This window comes from Drosophila persimilis, unplaced genomic scaffold, assembly GCF_003286085.1.
Source record: "Drosophila persimilis strain 14011-0111.01,24,50 unplaced genomic scaffold, DperRS2 tig00000002-arrow-pilon, whole genome shotgun sequence".
NCBI lineage: Eukaryota > Metazoa > Arthropoda > Insecta > Diptera > Drosophilidae > Drosophila > Drosophila persimilis.
This window is the reverse complement of record NW_020825289.1, coordinates 12,287,201-12,311,521: the sequence shown is the minus strand read 5'-3', so window position 1 is coordinate 12,311,521 and position 24,321 is coordinate 12,287,201. Positions and strand designations below refer to the sequence as shown.

Genomic DNA, 24,321 nt, shown 5'->3' with positions numbered 1-24,321 from the left:
CACATACCTCTGGCACAGCACAGCACTGTTCTGTTTCACAGTGCAGACTGGAATCAAGTTTTCCACTATTTCCACACCTACGACAGCAGAAAGTTTCCTTCTTTCTTGTTGGTTTCTGTTCTTGCGGCAGCTGAAACGGGATGCCCAGAGAGAGCACACTGGACATGCCCGACACACACACACACACACACACACACTCGCTGTCTCTCTTTCTGTCTCTGAACGTTGAATGTTGCTAAGTTTAAGAAACAATAGATATATATGTATTACATACTGTACTTCTACAATAATAATTTCTCTCGATGTGGGGCCGCAAGGCCACTGAATGTTTCAATTTTAATTTGATTACATTTTCGGTATTTGTTTGGTTTCTGTCTTGAAACTGTAGATGCATAGATTCTATTTTTCATCGACATGATCAATGCTGAACAAATGAAATTAAAATCAATATATTTTTATTCCACGTTTTATCAAAAACAAAAACATCTCTCATGTTTTGTATTGTCCGACCACAAATACAACAAAACATGGTCTAACACACACCAATAAACCCTACCAAAAAAAACTCCAACTCCAACAACAACAACAACAGCACCGCACTCACCGCGCCGGCAAAAGTTGAACTTACGCATGAAATCCCTGAGCCTGGACTCCCCCGAGTCGTCGGAGCTGCACGGCCAATTCCGGCGGCGTCCGCAGCTGCCGGTGGCGGGCGCCTCCACATCAGCGGCCCCCGGCTACTATCACGGCGGATCGGGAGGCCACCTGGAGCACAGCACTCCACCATCGAACAACAGCCGTCTGCACTGTAAGTAGCAACCCAGTAAAACTTCCCGTTCCGATTCCGTAAACGGCCCCAAAGCCGATACCGATACCGATACCGACTCTTTCGAGAGCTTCGAATACTCTCGTCGCTGCACAAAACCAACCAACCAACCAACCAACCAACAACCACCTATGTACCTACGATCAACTATTGAAAAAAGGCCACCACTTCTTCCTCTTTGGCTTCCTAACGAATCTAACGAATCTAACGAATTCCCTCACCCTAATTTCGATCTAGTACGTATACACCCAACACCATCTAAGTCACACAAACTATCCAATAGCAGAGAGAACACACTTACTATGTAGTCGCTTACAATGTAAATACGTTGAAAACGCTACTCTGCGTAGTACAGCTTTTGTTGAGTAGTTTGATTTGGTTAATCTCGTAAAACTTGCTACAATTACGTAATTACATGATTACTTAGAAACCGTAAGCTCCAGTTAAAGATCGCAACAACATCTGCTGATCATACACCAGTATTTCTCAACCTTAGCGGGGACTATCTGAAGTACTGTATGTTGAAACACTGCGCCTATCTAATCTCTAATACCGCTCTATATCTCTTGTTCTATCTCTATCTCTACCATATGTATATGTATTTTATCTTTATGCGTATTTTATAGATTCTCATTTCTCTATTGCTAATCTTTGTAATTGTTCTTTTACGTTCATTCACTTCAACTACATCCAACTAACCAAACACCTTGAGCATGTCCTGGAACAGGGATTAACGCATCCAAAACCATTACAGCGCCATCGAGTCCCTCGCATACGGGCCGCAAGCTGTTGTATGCCACACGTGGCATGCGTGGTGGCAGCGTCGATTTACCGGATGAATTGGAGAAGTCACAGTCCTCGGCCAGCACTTCGCCATGCCTCTCACCAGTAAGACATCCCCAGGTATTCCCCCATCCCTTCTCATTCACTCACTCACTCACTCACTCACTCACACACTCATTCTCAATCTCATTCGCTATTCGTGCGTTGATTTTTGCTGCACCATCCGCCAATGACTGCATTCACGCATCCACGCTTTCCCCAATCTAATCCCATCTCATTCGATTCGCTTCGATTCGACATTTTCAAGAAATCGCATCGTCTGTTGCCCACCAACTTGTACGTCATCCTCTACAACTTCAAGGCGCGGCATCCCGACGAACTCGACCTCAAGGCTGGCTATAAGGTGAGCAAGTCCCCCCAAGTACCGACCCCTACTCTCACTCTCACTCCCGTTCTCGTCCTCCCATCGGTATGGTATGCCATATGCACGACTATGAATAATAAACAACACGCTTTGTTTAATCCACTAAGCGGAGCGCTTAGCTCACACAATGGCTGCGCTGCACAGGAAATTGGCATAACAAAATCAGAAATACGCGTACACCCGATATACGATATACATACACAAATATTCGCATTTCGCATTTAGCATTTAGCATTTCCCATTCTTTATTCAATATTAAAACGAACAAGGACAACAGAACCCTACCCTGTTCAGGCTCGTATGTATCTGAACAAAGACAGAAATATAAAGAGGGTGCAGGGAGGGGCAGAGCTCTTTTTTCTACTGCGTAAACAGGACAACGCAAACAGCGAATAAGAAGAAATAATAATAGTTGCTGCGTTTCTGTGTACATTCGTTGATTGCGAGTGCCCCCTCCCCTCCGCTCCCCTCTCCACTGGCAAAGTGTTCAATATTTACAGATTAGCTTTTGTTCGGGCTTCGTCCTTGCCAGAGGAGCAATCTGGTGGATAAACCGAACTTTTGTTTTATAATTTACTGTGCGGTTCGATAATCTGGGACGAGTCTTCAGTCGTCAGATCGATACTCGTACTTACATCTTGCCACTTGGCAGATGTATTGAATTTCGAATTTTCTACTCTATAAGCTATGCCTTTTCCATGCTTAATGCAGTTTTCTCTATTCTATCATAATGGTCCTATTTCACAACAATTGAAGGGAGACACAAATATAATTAGGTGTTGGTTCAAGTCTGTTTCTGCCAGGTTTTTGCTAGGAGACGTCAAGAATTGATATGGATCATCTCCCATCAACTAAATTGTTTCACGTTTCGTTCAGGTGACTGTCATTGACACATCCGATCCGGACTGGTGGAAGGGCAAGGTCCTGGGACGCGTTGGCTTCTTTCCATCCAAGTACTGTGTGCGTCTGAACGCCAGTGAGAAGCCCCTGCAGGTTACCCACAATCTGCAAGTGTCCGATGGGGAGCGCAGCGACAAGATCACGCTACTGAGAGACCAGATTGTCATACAGGTAATGAACGAAATCCAATTGTGTGCGAGAGCCGAGAAGGGGCTAACGAGATCAACCTCCTATTCCATGTTGGCTCGTTCAACCAGGTCGGCGATGAGGTTAATGGTATGTGCATGGTGCGCTCAGCCGACAACCGCCAGGGCTACTGTCCGGTCAAGTATCTGCAGGAGGTGTGACAGCCAGAAGAGCCAGAAGATGAGCCGCCTTCTGACGAGCGGAATAGGCCGCAGAAGTCGGCGTTGCAAACGTCGTCGAGGACGACGGATAAGACCAAGCGTAGGATTAGAATTGTAGTTAACGATAATAGCAGCTTAGCCGGAAGTAGTATCGCACCTGCACCATCCCACACCACCTATTCCAATCACCAGATCCCGAGAGAAGCGGAGGCCGAGACGAAGCGACTGAACATCGATTACGGCGACGAGAGCAGTGCCGACTGGGAGAAGGACAAGGACGTACTCATTTTGTCCGGGCGCCGAAACAAAAACGACAAGAACTGGGAGAACTGGGAACGGATCCGCGAGCAGAAGCTGGAGAAGATGAAGAACATCTGCTTCGAGAGCTACCGCCAATCAAAGCGGGACAAGTTGCAACAGGCAAAGCCGCGACCAAAGCAGCTCGACTCCACCTGGTACACGGACAACATCTACTCCAATCGCTCGGACGACATGGATGAGGACTATGTACCGGACTGTATCAAGTACGGCGCTTACCGCCCGCTCCGCGACATCAACGAGCTAGACGAAAAGTATCCGGACGAGGCAGGAGTCAACCGGGAGCGGCGCGGCGAGGGCGAGGGCTCCACGGGATACGGCCTGCATCGCTCCAAGAGCTGCAAGGAGTTCCAGTACCCCAAGTCGCAGAGCTGGTGCTTCGAGGGCAACGTTTTTGAGAGCGGCGGCGGCGTGGCCAGTGGCAGTGGCAGTGGGAGTGGCCCAGCTGCTCCGGCCACCACCTCCATACTGAAAAATCGGTCGGGAGTGCCCAAGTCCTACTCGTTCAGTGCCAGCACCAAGACAATGCCCTTCGACATCATTGACTACGAGCTGCCACCCGCCTCGAACACGCGGCGAGAGAAGCGCGAAGCCTACAGGCGCAACATGCACATGCTGTACAGCAACAGCCTGGACGAGCGAACCCTGGCCCACCGGTGTTGCGCCCGGGACCAGTGCACCAGCGCCAGATGCCTGCTGGACGACATCTACCCGGGATCAGGAGCGGCAGCCAGATCGCGGGGTCGCGCCCCATCCCAGCAGTTGCTGGCTGGCAGCAGCAGGAATCTGAATCTGAACGCAGCGGACTGGCTGTTCGAGGAGCGGGCAGAGGCCGATCACCGGGCGGGGCGGGCTCCGAGGACGCTGGCCCCCACCGTGATATGTTGCTGTGCTGCGGACGATTGCTGCTGCCACCGACAGCCACAGCCCCATCTGGTGGTTCGACCGCGGTCCCGTGTTCACTGCCCCGGCCACCATCCAGCGGCAGAGGAAGAGGAGCACATGCACTGCCGTTACGACACCGATCTGGAGCACTTCATACGGGCGGAGCGCGAACGTCTGCTGCTGCAGGACAAGTTCCTGGACGAGGACGAACGGTACTTGGCCGCGGCACCTGCTCCCCGCAGCCCAGCGCGTCGGTACCCCAACTACCAGCGACCCACACGCAGCAAATCCCTGCTGGAAATGGAGCCATCAAATCTGTTCGATGACGACACTTGCTCAGACACAACCGAAATCGACCTGGAGGACTTCAACATCGATCTGGAGAAGTACTGGGAGCAGCTGGACAAGCCACCCAGCCCCATCAACATGGACATGCGGCGCAACATGCAGAGCAGCCTCAAGGTGAAGAACGTTAACGTGAGGTGCTACAACAACGGACAACCCATCGACCTTCACGACCGGGAGCACGAGCGCCTAATGATCAAGAAGTCCCTGCTCGAAGGCATGCCCTCGCCGCCGCAGCTGGACTCCAGTGAGTCCTCCAACAATGCTGGATATCCTTTTTTTGAGAATGCCGACACCCCCTCGTTCCATCACCTCTCTGGACCGGGTCGTGCGCCCGCCTATGTGCCTGCGCCAGGCTACGGGCACAAGATCTACCCGACCGCGGACGTCCTACCCTCGTACCAGTACAATAACTTCTACCCGGAGCACAGTCACCCGACCGTGGGCAACGTGCTCACACAGCAGCCCACAGCCGGCATTCACCATGCCTCCGCCGGCGGCCACTCGGCCCTCAGTCTGATCAACAACATCTTCTCCATCTACAAGCCGAACAAGTACTCGCCGGAGAACTGCCAGATGAACTACGAGAGCAAGCCGGAGCCGTGCAAGAAGATGAACGTGCCCAGCACCCGGCGACCCCTTGGAGCGGCCGCGCATCCCCACCCGCATCCCCACGAGTACATGCACTCCTCGATGAAGCGACCCCTGCTGGTGAGTGCCGACCAGCCCCACTTCAAGATTATACCCGAGAAGACTGGCCTCAAGATATCCCCTCTGCTCAGCTACGATGAGTACGGCGGAGGCGGATGTGGAGGCGGAAGCATCGACAAGTCGCATCATAGACTGAGCAGCACGGCACGGCCTCTGATGCTTCCGCACTGATGGTGCTGGACCTTTCCGTGGTATGGTAATGGCAACTATTGTTAGTTATGCTCCCAGCGACTGCCTGAACAACTCTCCAGAAATCCAGAAGACTCGCGAACAGCGGCACGCAACCCAAACGCACACGTTCCTGAGTCCTGCCCCAACAGCAGCTCCACCGACATTCGTTGCCGGTCGGGAGCTGGGGCTAGGTGTGGGGCTCGGGCTCTGGCACATCTGTTGTGGCGCTGGCAGCAATTCGAGTGCGCCACTTCCTCCTCAACCACCACTCGTCGTTGTCGTCCTCGTCCTCGTCCCCGTCGCCTTCGTTCATTCGCACAATTTGCTTTTGGTTCGGCAATGGGAGCAGGGACATTGTTTCATTGATTGATTCATCGTTGTCGCAGCAACTGACACTCCAGCAAAAGGAAATCCAGGAACAACAACTACAGCCATACCATTGGAAAACAGCACAAAAAAAAACTACAAGAACATGACCAAGAACTTAGTCAAGATTGTCGAATCTAGAGATGGAAATGCCAGTGTGTGATTAGGTATCGAAAGATACAGAGGGACCGACAAATCGACAAATCGACAGATCGCTTAGTCGGTCAACGCTTACGGATAAGCAATGAATGAATCCTCTTCTCTCTCTTCAAACGGCCACTCACTCGAACAGAACAAACACACGTATATACACATTACATGTACAATCAATGTGATTTTAATACGATGAACATCGCTAGAGAAATCGCAGCACATAGCCAGCAGTATACCCATACATATATAGGAATGTAGTTCAATAACAGCAAATGACAGATACACTAACTTTTCGAGCAACTTTTAAGCAATCAGCAGCGTATTTTCAATAGAGATACAAAAGAATACATACATACATATTTAAGGCAGATACACTTGCATGTGTACATATGTGCATGTGCATGTGTGCATAGGCTAAGCAGTTAATATCGTGTTTCATATTCAAGTATGAGAACCTATTGTATGCCCTACTCTGTAGCAGTTAAGCCGATTTTATTAGTACTGAAGCTTCGAAAGAACATTTACCTAATGATCGCTCTCGATAGGGATACTTTTTGGCATCGATATTGAGATAGTTTTTGGAATACGATACGACGAAAATACGAAAATATGTATGTAGATGGGAGATGATGTGTACTAGGGAAAACCGTTTTTATTGTCACGAAATTTTTTCTATTTTTTATACCAGACAACTTTGAAGCAACTAAACTGAGGGAGCTAATAAAATCGCTAGGATTGTTAAGGATACAAGCTTTTCGCTACGTTTGTAGATTGCATTGCAGCTACTAGAAGGGATTATACAAAGGACATACGTTTGGCAAGTGTGTGGCTTGGACCCGACAAAAGCGCTTTTATAAACTAACTAGATTTGTATATTAATGTGAAACATTGAATATGATAAATATGAATTGTACTTTTATGATGTATGCGTATCCACTGGCCTTATTTATTCAGAAGTAAGCAAATGAGCAACCAATGAGCTGAACTCACCCACACAAACACTCGATCGAAACGAGAACACACATCTGCATCTGCATCTGTATCTTCATCTGCATCTACATCTGTATCTGCAGATAAAGATGCACACACAGCACACACACAAATACAATTACAATTGAAATTTTCAGCAAGTAATACTCGTAAGGCTTCGCGTCGATTTTGTTAATTGTTTTTTGGCGTCCAATTTTAAATGATAGACAACTAGTGTAGGGCTCAAGACGAACTATACTATCGAGTATTTGTAGCATGTAAGCAAACTAAACAGCAACACAGAACCTTCAAAGAATATTACATTTTTAGCGAAAGCGTAAGGATTCTCTTACGGAGAAGCAGACGATTTTGAATTTGAATTTATTTTTAATGACTTTTGAATACAAGCTAAACATAACACAGGACGTTTTATCAGAGATCGGTTTTTATCTATGTATCAAACGTGTTCTTGAACCACATACAACAACTAGTTGCTAAGCTAATACCCTATGGCCTATGACTTAGATGTAAGAAGGAGTATTTCCTAGCCACGGTTGCCACTATTTCGCCTAAGCTGCCAAAAGGGGTCGGGTTTTTGAATCCCTTTTGAGTCACTCTGGTCCTTTTCTTCTACTCGGTGCTCGTGGGGTAAAAGGCATATTTCAGTGAATACTTGGAAGAGTAACAGCAAAAGTCGATTCAGTCTATGTATTTTATGATTGCCAAAATGGTATGCCACGACCAGATCTCCTCGATCTCCGCGGAGGAGTAATGGATTATGGAAAAAGTGAATATGCAGGCCAAAAAGTATTGCCCGAATTTGAGAACCGCATTTTTGAATCCGTGCAACGAACAAACGATCCCTTTTGGCTAAACAAATTTTTGTCAAGTGGCGACAAAAGACACAGACACAGATACAAACACTGAGACAGACACAGAGACACGACAGACGGAGATGACAGGAGAACACGGGGAATCTGCACAACTTATACAGATGTAAGAAAATATCCATAAACTGCACCCAATTAATTATACAATATACATATGTATCGAGTATCAAGTATTTATGATCACGTCTAGCCACTAAGAAAGCATTGTAAAATGAATGGAATCGATGAACACGAAAACGCCCAAATCTTATGAGTATGTAAGTAGAACCGGAAACTAGAATTCAGCCCGGATAACCGCTGGCACTGCGACCCTGCGTGCTGCGAGCATCAAAACTGCTGAAATTGGCAATTAAGTATACATTAACATACACACAACACCATACATAGTACGATTATGTATAGTACATGAACGTAGTAGAACTTTCGAGTCAACTAAACCAAACTTGCAACCGTAGTGCGACTTTTTGCCAGCTAGCGATACCGGAGAGCCCATCGAAGGGATTGGTTTTAGTTTTTGTTTTGTCTTGTCTTGTCTCGGAAAAACTGCTTCACGTTTTTAGTGTGTAAATTCGGTTTTAGATACATATATGTATGCGATTATACGATTACCAGTACGATTCAGTGTGTCGCAGGGAAGCGAGGCTTCGGTGTTCCTCCGTTTCAGAGGACTAGGGACTACGCAACCGAGCTTCCTGAGGCACGGCACATTCATAGACATAGAAGAGATTGGGTAGCTAGCGGAAAATACATACATACATACAAGCAAACAATACGAGTATCTAGAGAAAAATATCAGAGTGGTAATAGAGTGGGTGGTAATAATCAGAGCAACGTTAGAATATCGGTAAAAATAATAGTTAAACGAAAAAGAAAACGAAAACGAAAGATAAACTCAACTCATTTAGCACTTGCAATTAAATGTGACAAAACACCCCTTCCCCAATCTTTCCCCTGAGCTGCGACCTCCCTGAAATGCAAATAAAACAGATGTTTATTCGATGTGAAAAAAAACCCCCACTGACTAAGTTTATTTGTTTCTTCCGGGGCCAGAACGGATGTCACTCCAACGATGTCTGCCAAAAGCCCCTACCAGAGGCACATACAGGTATAAAAGTAGGTACGACTATACATACATTATTAACTTAAACTAACTAGAAATAGAGAAATAGAAATTATAGAGATATTTAAATTTTACCGAAACCGCTAGCGATTGTAACGAATAATATCTCTAATATCGGTTACTGAACCGATGATGATTTTATGATTTTATTTTGCTTCAATGCAACTTCACAAAAGTTTTCCATTGCAGCGTATGTGATCATGAGGTATGCTATGAATATTTTTCGAAGAACTTAGACTTCATGGTGGGAAAAAAAGATGCACGGCTTTCTTGGCCGTATTTCACACGTTTCCGCAGCAGAAAGACGTCTTGTGTAAGGTATGCATATCAGATCGATCAATCACAATCTGTTTCAGTGCTTTACGCGGCTTTTATAGCATATTTTTGGGTGGAATTTGGTTGTAAACTGCATGTAAAAGTGAAGTAGAAGTGCCATTTGAGCGCGTCTCCGGTAATGGCGTTATTTACATCGCTATATTCGTAGATCACATTAAATTTAAAATTAACAGAAATTCAAAAGTCAAGCGATTCGTCAATGGCTGGTGCTGCGGCAGCTTCTATGGCATATACAACAGATTGGATTGGAAACACCTATCTGGCAATCGAGGAAATCCTTGGATGGGACACTTCTGTCCGTCGCCTTGGCACCACGACTCCCTGCTCAATGGAACCAATCAAAAACAACACACTTTTCAAGATCATTAGAGGCTATGGCCATCAGGATATGCGAGAGCCATCCTACCGTCAAATAAAGATTGTAGTTTTCTGCCTGGTCATCGGATCCACTTCGGGCGCCAGATGTAGTGTCGATTTGTCCATTAAACTGCAATAAACTAATAATTTTAGAAATGGATAGGCCGTATATAGAGCATTTCTGTAGGAAAACTGTTCTTACAACTGATTCATTATGCATATCAATCCATTAGTTACAGTCATGGTTAAGAAAAGGCAGAATCGAAAATGGATTGGATGTATGGATGTATTTCCGAATTCATATTCGCGCCAGATGCTCCTAAGATGAGAATGCTCATTTTGTCTATATTTTCATTGTCTATTGCTATAATGGCTAGAGGGGAATCATACCAGGTATACTACCACGACGGCTATACATATTCCAACAGCGATATGATTAATTTGCTGGGATTGAAGAAATTCCTCGTCGTCGATCTGCAAGTGTATGCAGGGGAGCTGCAACGAACCTTGCATAAAGTGGAGCTGTGAGTGAAATGAACTAACTTGGTCGCTGCTGAGCTTGCACTTTTTCAGCGCCATAGAACAGATGGACAGGGAAGTGCAACAGCTGGAGGAGAGCCGCGTGGGCCGAGTATTCAGCGCTTTCAAGCAGTTTGCCCTTCTGCGACACCTGCACTTGGATTGGCCGCAGTGGCTGCGATTTATGCGAAAGGAGGTGGCCCCAGGTCGGAATGGCATGGATTACGGTACGAAAAGTGCTGAGGTGATTCTCGCTTCTTGATATTTCAGAGTGGCAGAAACACGCGCAGGCACTACGACCGTATTTACCCTCTAAGGTCGATTTTGTGGAGGCCTGCAAGGCTATATATATCCTGATCGATGTCTATGGGTTGTCCGTCGGTGACTTTTCCCGTGGTCTGATCAATGGAAAGCAATACAAGTGAATCCATAGGGAAACTCAATTCTATTTCGATTGAATCATTGACGAGTTTTCCATTTCAGATCCAAAAGATTCGGTGCAATGGACTGTTTTGCTCTAGCCCGACATGGCTTTGAGCGGAGATACTTTGACCTGGCCGAAGCTTGGTTTGAGGCCATAGCGCTGACCTCCGACAATGATGAGATCAACCGGGTGTTGGGCTACAGTTGGGCTCTTGTTCTGCAGCTCTACGCCAGAAACCTTTTGAACATGAGTAAGGAGTCGGGATCGACCTGTAGATCCATCCGTCCACTGACAACGTCTTTGCAGACAAGAAGGAGCTCGCTCTAACAGTGCTGCAACGGGCTTCGACCCTTGGAATCGACGACCAGAGCATCCTTCGCCAATTGGAGCTCCTGGAGAGAGGCGATCTGAAGCCGACACAAGGAACAAGGCAGTTAAAGATGATCAATTTTGAGCACTACGTCAGGGGTTGCCGCGGCCTCTTCGACCCGCCCAAAGGTCTGAGCTGCCACTACGATTTCCACACTCATCCTGTGCTGCGGCTGGCCCCCTTCAAAGTGGAGCCCCTCAGCCAGGACCCGTACATAGCCATGTATCACGATGTGATCTATGACAGCGAGATTGAGGAACTCAAGGACAATGCTTTCCCAGATATGGAGCGCAGCAAAGTCTACACTTACTCGGACGAGGACAGTAAGAACACTGGTCGCACCTCCATGAGCGCCTTTCAAACCGACCACCAATACAAGGCCGTGACAAAGGTCAATCGCCGTGTGATGCACATGACCGGTTTCGAAGTGCTCGCAGATGGATCTTCTGATGAATTGCTGGTTCTCAACTACGCCACTGCCGCACAGTACTTGACACATTCTGACTACTTTGGACCCGCAGTGAGCATTTGTTTATTAGATGGTTGGCTTTGGCCCTAATAATGGATTTGCAGTATTCAGAATATATTCAACGTGGCGACAGGATAGCAACAGTTCTCTTCTATGTGAGTATATCGATTGAGGAGCTGAACATCTGAATAGTCGCCATCATTGTCCTGCAGTTGAACGATGTCGAACAGGGTGGCAAAACGGTGTTTCCACGTCTGGGGATTTTCCGCAGCCCCATGAAGGGCAGTGCTGTGGTCTTTTACAACATGAATAGCAGTCTCCAAGGTGACCCGAGAACCGAGCATGGGGGCTGCCCGGTGCTGGTGGGCACCAAATGGGGTGCGTTTTTCCCTCGACCCTCTCCTGTGAAATCAATCTCTATCGATCGATCTATGTGGTCTTTTTACTTTCTGACAGCTGCCACAAAATGGATTTACAGTGCCGAGCAAATGTTCCGATGGCCATGTGTGGACCCCAAATAGGCTATCATATATACATATATATACAAATATTGCTGTTTGTCCTATGTGTAACTCATATCAACTCATTCTGTTCGCTTATACGGAGATATAAGCTTTTCGGATTTGCAGACTTTATTCGAGAATATTTCATTTATGTTATAGCAATACTACTAACTATATCATGACCCATATGTATCGGAAGAAATTTCCCTTCAAATGTCACACGAAAATATCCAGAAATATAGCCTGATGGAAAGTCCAATAACGATGCCTATGTTGCTACATAAAACAATTTAATACCGTGCCTTACCCTTTTTTTGGACCGTAAAACTACTTAAACACATTTCTTTCTTTATTGAGTTTTAAATTTATATCACATTAAATTTTAAATTAACAGAAATACAAAAGTCAAGCGATTCGTCAGTGGCTGCTGCTGCGGCAGCTTTACAATTACATACATATGTCTTCGATTATTGGATTCTAATGGGTCTGTCAACTGCCTTTGGGGCCTGGGACAGACGCGGTTCGGATGCAGGACGGTTGGAGTGGTTAGCATAGTCAAACATTCAACATCGAGGTTACACTTAGATCTATCACTAAATTGGTTTTAAGCTAATTGCATCAGAGTCAGTCAGAGAGATGTTGGGTACCTAATCTATGGTTATTCCAGGTGCTACACCTTCTTGTCAGGCTTACGATCTAGTTCGTTGGCTGTTCCTCCTGCTGTTGCTGCTGTTGCTGCTGCTGCTGCTGCTGGGGATCGCCTGGTGATGCACCAGTTAGAGCAGTCGGCGCCGATGCCACTGCTGCTGCTGCTGTTGTTGTGGTTGTTGTTGTTGTGTGGCTGGTGCTAGCCGCTCCCGCATCCAGGTCTAGCGTAGTGCTGCTGGCAGCCTTCTGGTTGGGAAAGAGCACCGAGTAGGCCGGCGGCGGGTCAAGCTCCTCGTAGTTGGGTGGCGAAGCGGCGTTCAGCTGATCGAGGCCACCGCCTCCACCTCCGCCGTTGGCAGCGGCCAGCGCAGCCTCCCTCTCATTGTTTACCGCGTGCTGTGATGCGGAGGCTGCAAAGGAAAGGATGGGTTCAGTGTGGGGGATCGCAAAAGACTGGAATATGAGAGGTGTAATGCAGTGGATGAATGGATGGAAAATGGCGAGCGGAGAACGGACTGTGTCTTACTTGGACTAGAAAATGGTGCAATTGAACGTACCCCAGAGGCCGCAGATGAGCAGGGCACCGCCGCAGAGGAGCATGCCGAGCATCAGGTATCCCCAGGGCCCGTATTTGGAGAGGTCCGAGTGGAGGCCCGTTCGAGTCGAGTTGCGGCGGGTGAAGCCACTGCCGGCTCCTGTTCCCGCACCCGCACCCGCGCCCAACCCCGTTGTATCGTTTTCCGACTTTCCCTGCCCCTCCACAACGTTGGGGCCTATGGAGTTGGGGGAACCATCGCCTCCCGGCTTCTTCATATCTTTGGTGTGGACTTTTCTCAGCGTTGTCGTGGATGTGGTTGCCGTTGAGTTGTCCAGGCCTACAGAGCCGTTGAGGGGCAGATCCTCGGGCGCCATTGGGGCGTCGTAGGCGAACAGATTGCGGAACACTTCCAGGGCGAACTGCTCGAAAAGGTCCGACTCCAGGCCCGCGGGCAGATTGCCGGCACCAGGTCGGCGCTGCTTGAGGCACATCTCGTAGTCCTCATCGCTGTCGTACTCGTTGCTGTAGGGACAGTGGCGGATGCCGTCACAGGCCAGCTCCTTGGAGATGCACAGGATGGGCTCGTCCCTGGAAAGGATACATGCCCAAAACTTGCTACACTCTGATCGGGCTGAAGAGGCTTCTTCTTGTCCAAAAACTCACCCGATCCTCAGGCACTGATGCTTGCTGGCATCCTTGCACTGCTCTCCCTTGCCCAGCACTGTGACCATCAGCTTCGACCGCAGCGCGTGCAGGCCGTGCTCCCACACGATCCTCACCCGGCCGTGAAAGAGGCGCACGGGATCCTCCATCTCCGAGGCGGTGTCCTCCAGCTGGCAGGGGTCGACGCGCCACTGGGCCGTGTGGGGATCCAGCGAGCTGAACTGTGGAGGCAAATAGAATTATCCAATTATTGCGATCGGGCTAAAAGCGTGGCCCAAATGCGTATGAGTCTCGCCTAATGGCGTACCGAATATTTGCCGCGAACGTGCGAACTAACAGTTTACACGATCCCCCCGCCCACACGGACAACGTCCCTAGGAGCTGACGTGATAGGAATTGTTAAATCCCGCAAAACGATCCGCGATGCGATCGATCTAAACTGCGATTCCCCCCGCGGAGGCAGGCACACACGCGCTTACACACATAATGCAAAATTAAATATTTGCGCTGGAAAAATACAAAACAAAAAGCTGTTAAACCTCCGCCAGATACATATACATACATCTATGTTTGTATATACGAGATCTACGAAATGACTGAGAATCGTATGGGTATAAAAATACATCCATTAATATCATATCTGCTTCTGGCGGTGGCGCTGTCTCCGTGACTCCGCAGTGGCGTCACGTGCAGAGCCAACAATCGAATCGGAGCGATACGAATGCCGCAGGGAATGCCGCAAACAAAGAGATGTGGAAGCTACGACTGGGCTGGCTTTCTGGCTTCTGGCAGGTTCAATAACTGTGAAACAGCTTGGCAATTGCAGTAAACAGCAGTTCCGAAGAAATGTCTACTATAGACTTGGGCATGCACTCGATTTTCTAGCCTGTTCATTGGAAAGATAGTGCCGCAGTTATGCGACGCATCATCACTTGCACCTTGGGGAGGGGGCGACTCTGACAGAACAAAGAAGATATCTCTACTGGAAATGCAAAAGCGACACACCCCCAGCCCCACCACAGCCCAGCAGTTGGCAGCAGCATAGTTTGTTTTTATGGCCAGGCTTGTCAGCCAGGCCTGTCAGCCAGCCAGCCAGCCAGCCAGCCAGGCAGTTGAGTCGGCGGATTTATGGCTAGGGGTCTGAAAGTGTTTCTGCCGGGCTCCGCTCTGGCCAAATGAGACAAACGTGTTTCAAATACGAAAAAGCCCTGACAAAATGGTTGAAATTGGCGCGCTTATGCAAATACAGCTCATGTGGGTGAGATCCCCAACCCAACTCTGGCCTGGGTCTGTCTCTGGTGCTGGTGCTGGTTCTGTTTCAGATTCTGTTTCAGCGTTCAACTGCGGGATAGCTCGCACTTTTGGCTTTGCAGAAAGTGAAAACATTTCCCACTGGCTGAACACGGGCCAAGACCAAAGGGTGACAGACTTTAATGGAAAGTCCCATAAGTCCTAATCGACAACACCTTGACGATTTCAACGATTTGTCGACGAATTACTGTTCGTTCCAGCAAGTGGTTTTACTCGTAGCTTGCCTCGCGTGAGAGGCTGCCAGTAATTGGAGACAATTTCAGATGGATGTCAAACTGTCTCATCGGAAAGCCACAAAAAAGTAACAAAATCAATGGGAGGTTTCCCAGTACAGTAGTTGTTCCATATGTATTCAATATTTAATGATATCAACAACTTAATCTGTTTGACAATGGCGATTCAGATTGGTAATCGCTTGGAAATCCACTTTTACGAGTATGTTTCATGGAATAAGTCAAAACATCATTCCGATTAAATCATTTGAAATTCAGATTTATTATGTCATTCGCTGTCGATGCACATGCCGAGTGGAAAGAGATTCTCGCTGTACGTTAAAGGTTTCGAGAATGGGTAATCATTATTGAGCACATTTGAAGGTTTCGTGGAATAAATTTGAATTGGTCCAAGACTGTCCATTAAGAGAGCCCTTCAAAACGTATTCTAGAGTTCAATGTCGCCGCGAAAGAGAGAGGAGTGATTTGGATGATTCTCACACTTAACCACTGATGGCCCTGGCGGCGCATGCGCACCCAAGTGGAAGAGCCAGGGCAACGAGATCAGCGAGAGAACATCGAATAGTCAAAGCGGAAGGTGCAGAAAATGGCAATCGCGCACTAATCACCTCTGAATGGTGATGGGTGATGGGCGATGGCTGGGGTTGGGACTCGGGTGCGTTTACTTACGATGTTCAGGGGACAGGTACGTCCCACCCGGGGTGTCGTCATGGCCTTCGTTGTGTTGAGGCGGTCCGTCAGCGTGGACGCGGACATTTCCGTCAGGCCACCTGTCTTGGGGGTCCGCCGTGGCTTGGCTGTGCTGCTGGCCGCGGGCATGATGCTCGACGATGGAGCGGCGCCGTCCGGCTGAGTGTGCCGCAGCTTGGGCAGAATGAGGCGTACTATGAAGCCGTAGTTGGGCGGGGCACTCAGTATGCGGGAGCAGGAGGGGTGCTCGGCGCCATAGGAGCCCGGCTTCAGTTCGATGATGAGGCTGGACTCCTTGCCATCGCTCTCGATGAAGTGCTCCTGCTGGGCGCTGCACAGCGGCTTGAATGTCGGATGCGATAGCAGATCCCCTGAAACGGAGAAGGAGAGGGAGAGAGGCGTGGGATGAGTCTCTTTTGTTTGGTAAATAGAAGAGACGCCTTGAGCGTGAATTTACAACAGCCTGTTAATTCCTAGAGCATATATCACGATATATGTATGTATGTATGGATGGATGGATGGTGCATACATATGCAGGGTCGGAATGGAATGGAATGGAATGGAGGGGGACTGTCGGGCCCACAAACTGTTTTCATTTGCATGCAACAGCATAACGAAAGCGAGAAAAAACCGCTTCGAATGCAGACATCATCCGCGAGCTGCCAATCAATAAATAACTCGCAGGTTGGCCAAAATAAAACCTAAATAAAAACCAAAATAAATCAAATAAAAACTCCACTCCATGTGACAACTCCGAAAATAGAAATTTTGTGTGAATTGAAAATGGAAATGAAAATGAAAATGAATTGTGGTGAAAGATGTGTTTATCATGCTCTCATTCACGTTCACGTACGAACATGTTTCTGTTTGACGAAACTAAAATTCAATTAATTTGAATGGATTCCACTCGTGCACTAATTGAATAACTGCCTTGCCTACTGGAGGCCCAGGGCAGGCACGGAGCATAGTGTTCGCCTCCTCTGTTCAATTATTTTGCACTCGTATTCGAACTTTGCGACACAAAGGTTAAAGATTCACACAGATACACACACACTCTACGCATACTAAATACCACAATTAATAATACACAAATACAGAAATACAGAAATACAGTGGATAGTGGATATGGTTGGGGCTTGTGATAAACGCGAAATATCTCTCGATTCGTGTAGGAAAACTACTCTGAATACAGACATCTCTATATGTACACATATGTATGTGTACATATTCTGGGTCACTGACTGCACCACATTCGTTATTATTATATTATTACTGCTTTTGCTGTTGCTGCAACAGCCTTATTGTTTACTGTTGACTCGCCTCGTTGCCGGGCAATTGCGCCACACACTGCCGCCCGGCATTCGAGTATTGCGAACCATTTAAAACCATTGGCAGGGAGCTCGAGTACGAGTGCAAGTATCTGCGTCCGCCCATGGAAATTGCTGCATCCACCGGCCCACCGGCCCACCGGCCCACCGCCCGCCGGGGTCAGAGTGTGCAATTTCCCAGCTAATTCCCATTCCGAACTTGACATTAATAGTCAAGTGGTGGCCCTGCCCCGCACGTGCGGGACTTTCAATCAGCCTTTGAGCGAGAAACCCGAAAAAGCACTCCAAACTGTCATCAGCGTGTCGTTAATTATAGTATTTGCACAGTTTTACAGGGTAATTGTTGCGCTAAAGATTGACAAGTGCTTGGGGGTAGTCATCCCGCAGATATCAACAGATGCTGATCAGGAATGTAGGCACTCATAGGTATAAAAAGCAAACCATTGAACCATTGAATGGGTGTATCTTTTTGGTAGTACTCTGCCAAGCACAATGTGTTTGCTTCAGAGCTGCATCTTTCCTACATCGATCACCTTTCAGTTAGCTATTCTCATCATTCCATCCATCATTCAAAGGCAAAGGCAAAGGCAAAGGCAAACGCATTGTGGCACTCAGCTATGGCCGCACAATTAGCCGCAATTGTTGTAGAGCCCAGATGCCATTAAGAGCGCAGAACGAACAATGTCTGGCATAGCATACAGTTAAGTAATGATTAAGGTTTGTTTGACGACTAACAGAGAAGAGCTGTAAAATTCAATCTAATGCCACTGAGCGCCCCTGCTAATTGGGTTAAAAGCACACGCACTCGCACAACCCATATATCTACACACTAGACGGGAGTGTACGGGAGTGTACGAGAGTGTACGGTAGTATACGAGTATGTGGATGAGTTTACAAGTTAAATTAATGTTGCTGGTTCCGTGCTTGGGTTGCTGCCGGCCACAGATGGGCAGAAGCGAGGCATTAGGGTTAATGTGCAATGGAACTGGTGAATGGATTGGGCATTCGGGGAGCACTCTTTATACAGATATCCGTTTACAATTCGGGCTAGCAAAGGGACATAAACTATAGGTTTCACTCAGATTTTCCACAAAATATGCCGTTAATAATTTGTCCACGCTTTCAGAGCAGAACCGAATAGTTTTTAGGGAAAGCAGAAAGCCGAATGAATGAATGAATGAATACTATGAATGCTTTTCTAGGGAAAGTCAGAGTCAGAGCACCGGCTGAGAAGTATCTTTGAACTTGGCCAAGCCAAAAAGGCAGAAAGCTCGGCACTACGTTTTGGGCAAGGTCAGGTAAGAGACGATGGAGATACAGATACTCGTACTCGTACTCGTACTCGTATGGAAAACAATTTACAGAAAATGGTTGTACGCTCAAAAAGATACATTGTATCTGCTGGCAGTTGTGTATCTTTGGCAGCTGTACGAGTACATGCCAGTGGTTATGGGTACCAATGTGATGGAGATTATTTGTGTGTAGGTCAAGCAGCAGCCACTTCCATTTGAAAAGGGCGCATTCAAATGCGTAGTAAGTTGATGTACTCGCATATGTACGTGGCTCTGGAGTGGGCCAGTTTCCAGTTGTTGTTTAGATTCGGATTCGGATTCAGATTCAGATCCAGATTTAGACACAAAAAAGGGAACTTGGCCGAGAGCAAATTGAGACTTGCTCGTGCAGAGATTGTCAAGCGTTTGAGGCTGTGTTTTTTTGTCGAGTGGCAACTGGGCATAATAAATTCTGTGGCTGCCACGCGATGCGGACGCGTGTTGCATGCTGGATGGATGCTGGATGCTGGATCCTCCGCTCACTCATCATAATTACGCCTGGCTGGCTTCAGAAGGCAAAAAAACGGGACGGGAAGAGGGCTCTGCAGTGCAGTGCAGTGCAGTGCAGTGGGCGGACGATGGAGAGACACTCGAAAAAAGTTGTTGTTAAAAATTACACAACTCTGGCCCACACGGACACACACCGGCGCACACATTCACAGTGGGAATTGGAATGCCACTCGACGCACAAACAGAAACAAACAAAAACATTCATTCCACAAGTGCAGTTCGTAATACTCTTCTTCCTCGGCGGCGGGCAGGCCGGGTTACCAAAAACTTTCCCTCAGACCTACAATACTCATCAGAATCGAGGAGGGAAAGCACTCAAACAGCTGGAATTGGTTTCCGATTGCAAAGGTTCCGGATAGTTCCGGACAGTTAACGATTGTCCATAGTTAACATTCCATATATTTCGTCTCCTTCGATCTGTTCGATCTTATCCCGTCTTCCTGTATCCTGTACTTCTGTTGGCCAGAATTTCTTTCAGTTTCAGTCCCATACTTAGAACACCTAATTCGCCTTTATAGGGCATACGACGTTCGACTCTTCTGGTCAAATTTATTCCGTCTGGCATATATTTTTTTTTGTATTTTGTAAAGCTGAAAAAATTGGGTCAACTATCAAAGTCAGAATGGCAAGGGTTAAGTGCTTGTCCCTCTGTCTCTTTTGCTGCCTCATCTCTGCCCTCGCACCTTTCTCCGCTGCCGCCGGACCACAGCCCCTCCCACCTTCTGGACCCGGGTCTTGGCTTCGGACAGTGCGCCACATTTCCCGTTGGCCAATTTTCCTAATAGGTCAAGCGAATGTGTCATCATGTTGTTGCTCTTGTTAGTGTTGCTGTTGTTGCTGTCTTTGTTGTCGTTGTCGTTGTCATTTGTCTGTTTGCTCAGCAAAAGAACGACCAAATAAATAAATTGTACAACAAACAAGAATCGAGGAAACTTTAGAGGCACAGAACTTGGCATTTGTTGTTGCTACTGCCACTGCCACTGCTGATGTTGCTGTTGCTGTTGCTGTTGCTGAGCTGTTGCATGCAGCACAACTGTCGAGCTAACGGCAACCGGTGCTGCTTAGCTGGCCAAGCAGTCAGTGGAGAAGCCGGTCGAACATGCCTTCTAATGGCCGCAAACGTAAATCAAAGCAGCCATTTTGCCACTTGGATTACCAAGAAGCAAGGGAATTATTGGAATGTATAGAGTAGAGAAAAACCAAGTAAAATGGCTCAAAGTGGCACCTTTTCTGTACAATTTGCATTTTAATTAACCGATTTGCCGTTTGCCAATGCGGCTACCCATCTTTATCTTTATCTTTATCTTTGGGTATGTCTCTCTTTTTGCCTGAACAACTTTGAATTCCAATTTGAATGGGAAAAGCCAGGGGGCGGAGGGGGGGCCATGATATTGGAGATTGTAGATTGGTAAACCCACAAAATTGAACCCAGATGACATCCAGTTGCATAGCAAAGAGCTTTCGGCCACCACAGCACGAAACAACTGAAATAAAATGAAAAACTTGACTTGGGGGAAACAGAACCTCTACACATGGCTGGCTGCTGGCAACATATGTTAATTCTATTTGATATTCAAAACAACAACAACAAAAACATCTACATATAACTACACGAAGCTGGAAACCAGTTTGCATACGTGAGTATATAAACGAGTCATATGTAAAAACATATGTACATACATCTGTATAAATGAATGTTTATAGAGGTTTAAATAAAGATTCTTGTCGCTGGGTGGGGGTTTATTGTGCTTGCCAAAAAATCTAGTGTATCTCAAGCGTAAACACCATCTAGCAGATCAAGAAACCGATTCGAATGCTGCCCACTTTCTCGCCAGTTTCCGTTTTAGGGTCTCTGCTCTCTGGGAGGCAGAGAGGAGAGTTCAACTGTCCCAGGGTTAACGTTGCAACAGTGCAGATCTGTAGATCTGTGGATCTGTAGATCCGAGCTTTGTAGTGCTGTGTAGCTCGCCATTCTGTGTCTTTGTTCTTCCATCCCATAACTGTATTTCAATGACAATGAGGTCGCGCTCGAGCTTGTCTCGCGGTTCGAGTTGCGTTTTCTGTTTTTCTGTTTTTCAGTTTTTCTGTTTCAAGTTTCACAAACTAAATTTATTTTCTTTTATCCGTATTACTCTTATTTGTATTCGTTGTTTTTTCTTGATTTCATGCCGCAATGCTTCCGCGTGTTTTGTTCCCTATTTCTCTCTCTGTCTCATCGCGGCCTAGGGGCAGCCATGCTTCACGGCCCAATCGAACACTGGAAGATTGCAGGCTTATCAGACGGACGGCTGGGGCTGGAGGCGCTCTGCCAAATGCCAAGCCAAACCAACAACAGATTGAGCCAAAACAATACACAAAACCATGTGCACGGCTCGGTCAATAGCGGTTAAGATCGAGATCGAGTGGGACCAGGCCCAGGCCCAGGCGGCAACCGGTTTGCGAGACAGAAACGGCAAAAAATAATGGGCGACAAAATTAAAAACCAAACAACAAATGACAGTGGTTCGCAACGCATTAGAAGGGAGACGGTCTACGGTGGACGGGAAAACTCATCGCTGAAATGAAAGTCTCCCAATGGCGCCTATGTGCGGGGACTTCCCCGATTCGACACCTCAAAAAATAAGGGCTCTTCAGAGAGGAGCCCCAATTAAGGGGCCTCAATGGCCAATTTGAGCTGCAGAAATGTTGTGTTCGTGCTGCTTTGCTTCCTTTTGCCAGTAATTTCTTCGCAAATTTGCACACAATGAAGAAGGTGGGGAAAAAGAGAGATGAAGCGATGAAGAGATATGTGCACATAGAGGTAGATAGAGACCCGATTAAAATTAAAGCCGTTTCCCCAGACACGCTTCCAACTAACCAAAGGAGACCGCGGCGCTCTGGACGATGGCAGCGCTGGCGGCCAGCAGCGTGATCAACGCCCACGCGCTGTAAATGTGCAGAATCCGATGGCTGCCTGCGCCGGCGCCACAGCTGGCGCAGACGGACGACGCAGCAGCAGCAGACGCCATGTTTTTCGCAGCGATAGTGTGGGATGGGACGCGGCTATTACGGTTAGGTTTCGTATAAAAACGGCTTTAAAGTGCCGTTGATCGTCGTTTGGTTTGGGCTCTAGTATTGGATTTCACTCGGGGCCACAGAAACACAGTTGCGATTTAATCACTGGGGGTTTAGTTGCATAATAGCTACTGGAAAAACATTCACGAGTATTCACTGGCTATTTTAGTGGACTGGGGGTGTGGTTCGTTCACTCGCGCGCACTTTTTGAATCTGAGCCAGGCTCTCTGCGCCACCCTCGACAACGACACGACTGGGGGCCGAAAACTGATACGCTGCTGGGTGCACTTGAACTTGCTGCGTCGAATGATGGAACCGTTGTGAGCGCAGCGCAGCTTGGCGCAGACGCGACTACCTCGCCGAAACGACGACGATCAACGCAAGGTGCATGAAAAGAAGGTGAACATTTTGTTTGCCTTTCTCTCTCTTCGAATGAATACAGTCTGTTAAGAACAGGCTGCATGTATGTACAGACAAATATAATAGGGAATATTAAATTACAATTGAAAGATAAGAATGCAGTGCAGTGTATCGAAGACTTGAGCGCAAATTAATTCGAATCGGTCACTGTTAGTAGAGCGCCGTTCAGAATGCCTCACCTTATACAAACACACCTTGACGCCAACGAGGGAGCAACACGATCGATCTGATCTGGTCACTGCTCTCACGAAAACGAAACTTAAAGCTCTTTGACTTGGCATGGGCGTGCTCTTAAATTACTTCTTCCTAACAACAAAAAAAGTTCGTAACAACTGTAACGCCGCAAATAATCCAATGAAGCAGACGGAGGTAGGCAGAGACAGAGACAGCGACAATCAGACAGACAGGGCAGGCACGAGCCAAGCCAAGGAAGCTGCTAAGCAAAAGAGAAATCGAAATCTTGAGCACGAAAATAGTGTTCTCCCCCGCCACCAGCAACCAGCCACCCGCCCCCACCCAGCAACTTAAAGCATCAGCAATCAGTGCAACAACAACTATGACTCATGGAGCTTACGGGCGTCAAACGGATTTTTGCATTCTGTTTTGTTTCGGTATTTTTTCCTGCGTGCGCTCTCTTCTGTTTTTGGGGTCTTGTCTGGGGTCTGTAACCCAATTTTGAAACGAGTCAAGTCGAGAGTCGAGAGTCGACGACGGGGTGACGAGCGGCAGCAAAGTAAGGAAAAAGAACGCAGCCATGTCGCCTGCATGGGGATGTGGGAAGACAGAATACAAAAATTACGGCAAAAGACGTTCGTTCATTCGTTCGGCAAAAAAAAATCGAAAACGGTTCAAACAACATATGTCAGACGGGATGAGAGCACGAAACACATCTGCATACAAGAGCGATGCCTGCAATATGTATACCCGTTGTGTGTGTGTGTGTGTGTGCGGCAGAGCAAATTGGAGTTTACCTTAAGCTTAAGCCCAGCGAGGTGACAGGGATTCGCTCCCAAGGCTAACGGAATCAGAAAGTAGGTTAAAGCGCAGTTGATCCCCATAAATTTCCCAACCCATCCATCCATCCATCGGATCCTTTGCTTTGTCCTGACGAGGTACACGGGAATAAAACAACTAGTAAAAACTGCACCGTCTATGGGCGGTACGGGTGGGCATTGTCGGATCGGTCTGGAATGTAACTCAGTCTTCATTGACTTCACTTCAAGACGTGTTCCTAAAAATTGAAGATACCACAACAACTCCGCATTTACTTAGACTTACTATATGTATATATTTATTTAAGTACATAAAAAGTACATACATGAAGAGTGAAATAGTAGATTTTACAACTTTGTCAATTTGCAGTTGCAGAGTCTTCAAGTTTTTGTTTGTCTGGCAACAAAATATTGAAA

General features: G+C 47.3%; 3 protein-coding genes and 1 long non-coding RNA gene across 5 annotated transcripts in view; 2 read left to right on the top strand and 2 right to left on the bottom strand.

Annotated features, from left to right (window-relative positions):
- The window catches only part of LOC6602144, a 53,622-nt gene extending 44,529 nt beyond the window's left edge, over positions 1 to 9,093 (top strand). The window contains 5 exon segments of the mRNA XM_026986693.1: positions 593 to 808; positions 1,581 to 1,714; positions 1,917 to 2,012; positions 2,910 to 3,104; positions 3,191 to 9,093. Of these exon segments, the coding sequence (XP_026842494.1) occupies positions 593 to 808; positions 1,581 to 1,714; positions 1,917 to 2,012; positions 2,910 to 3,104; positions 3,191 to 5,755 (3,206 nt within the window). The 3' untranslated portion in view covers positions 5,756 to 9,093.
- Positions 9,094 to 9,655: 562 nt separating this feature from the next.
- On the bottom strand, positions 9,656 to 10,020 carry LOC113565202. Of its 2 annotated transcripts, none has more exons than XR_003408520.1 (2): positions 9,951 to 10,020; positions 9,656 to 9,896 (listed from the first exon to the last, which is right to left on the bottom strand). It is a non-coding gene; the product is annotated as an uncharacterized LOC113565202 (long non-coding RNA). The 2 variants fall into 2 exon arrangements; XR_003408521.1 differs by having other exon boundaries at positions 9,656 to 9,865.
- A 240-nt stretch (positions 10,021 to 10,260) lies between these two features.
- On the top strand, positions 10,261 to 12,410 carry LOC6602106 (prolyl 4-hydroxylase subunit alpha-1). Its single transcript, XM_026986128.1, has 8 exons — positions 10,261 to 10,425; positions 10,475 to 10,626; positions 10,691 to 10,841; positions 10,904 to 11,094; positions 11,151 to 11,734; positions 11,788 to 11,838; positions 11,896 to 12,061; positions 12,140 to 12,410. Exons 1-8 carry the CDS (start codon positions 10,271 to 10,273, stop codon positions 12,202 to 12,204), a joined length of 1,515 nt encoding a protein of 504 aa, XP_026841929.1. The 5' UTR covers positions 10,261 to 10,270; the 3' UTR covers positions 12,205 to 12,410.
- Positions 12,411 to 12,543: 133 nt separating this feature from the next.
- LOC6602107 lies at positions 12,544 to 22,790 on the bottom strand. The gene is made up of 5 exons (XM_026986127.1): positions 22,296 to 22,790; positions 16,249 to 16,640; positions 14,036 to 14,256; positions 13,392 to 13,960; positions 12,544 to 13,244 (listed from the first exon to the last, which is right to left on the bottom strand). The coding sequence occupies exons 1-5, from the start codon at positions 22,444 to 22,446 to the stop codon at positions 12,883 to 12,885; spliced, it is 1,695 nt and encodes a 564-aa protein (XP_026841928.1). The 5' UTR covers positions 22,447 to 22,790; the 3' UTR covers positions 12,544 to 12,882.
- Between the last annotated feature and the right edge of the window lie 1,531 nt (positions 22,791 to 24,321).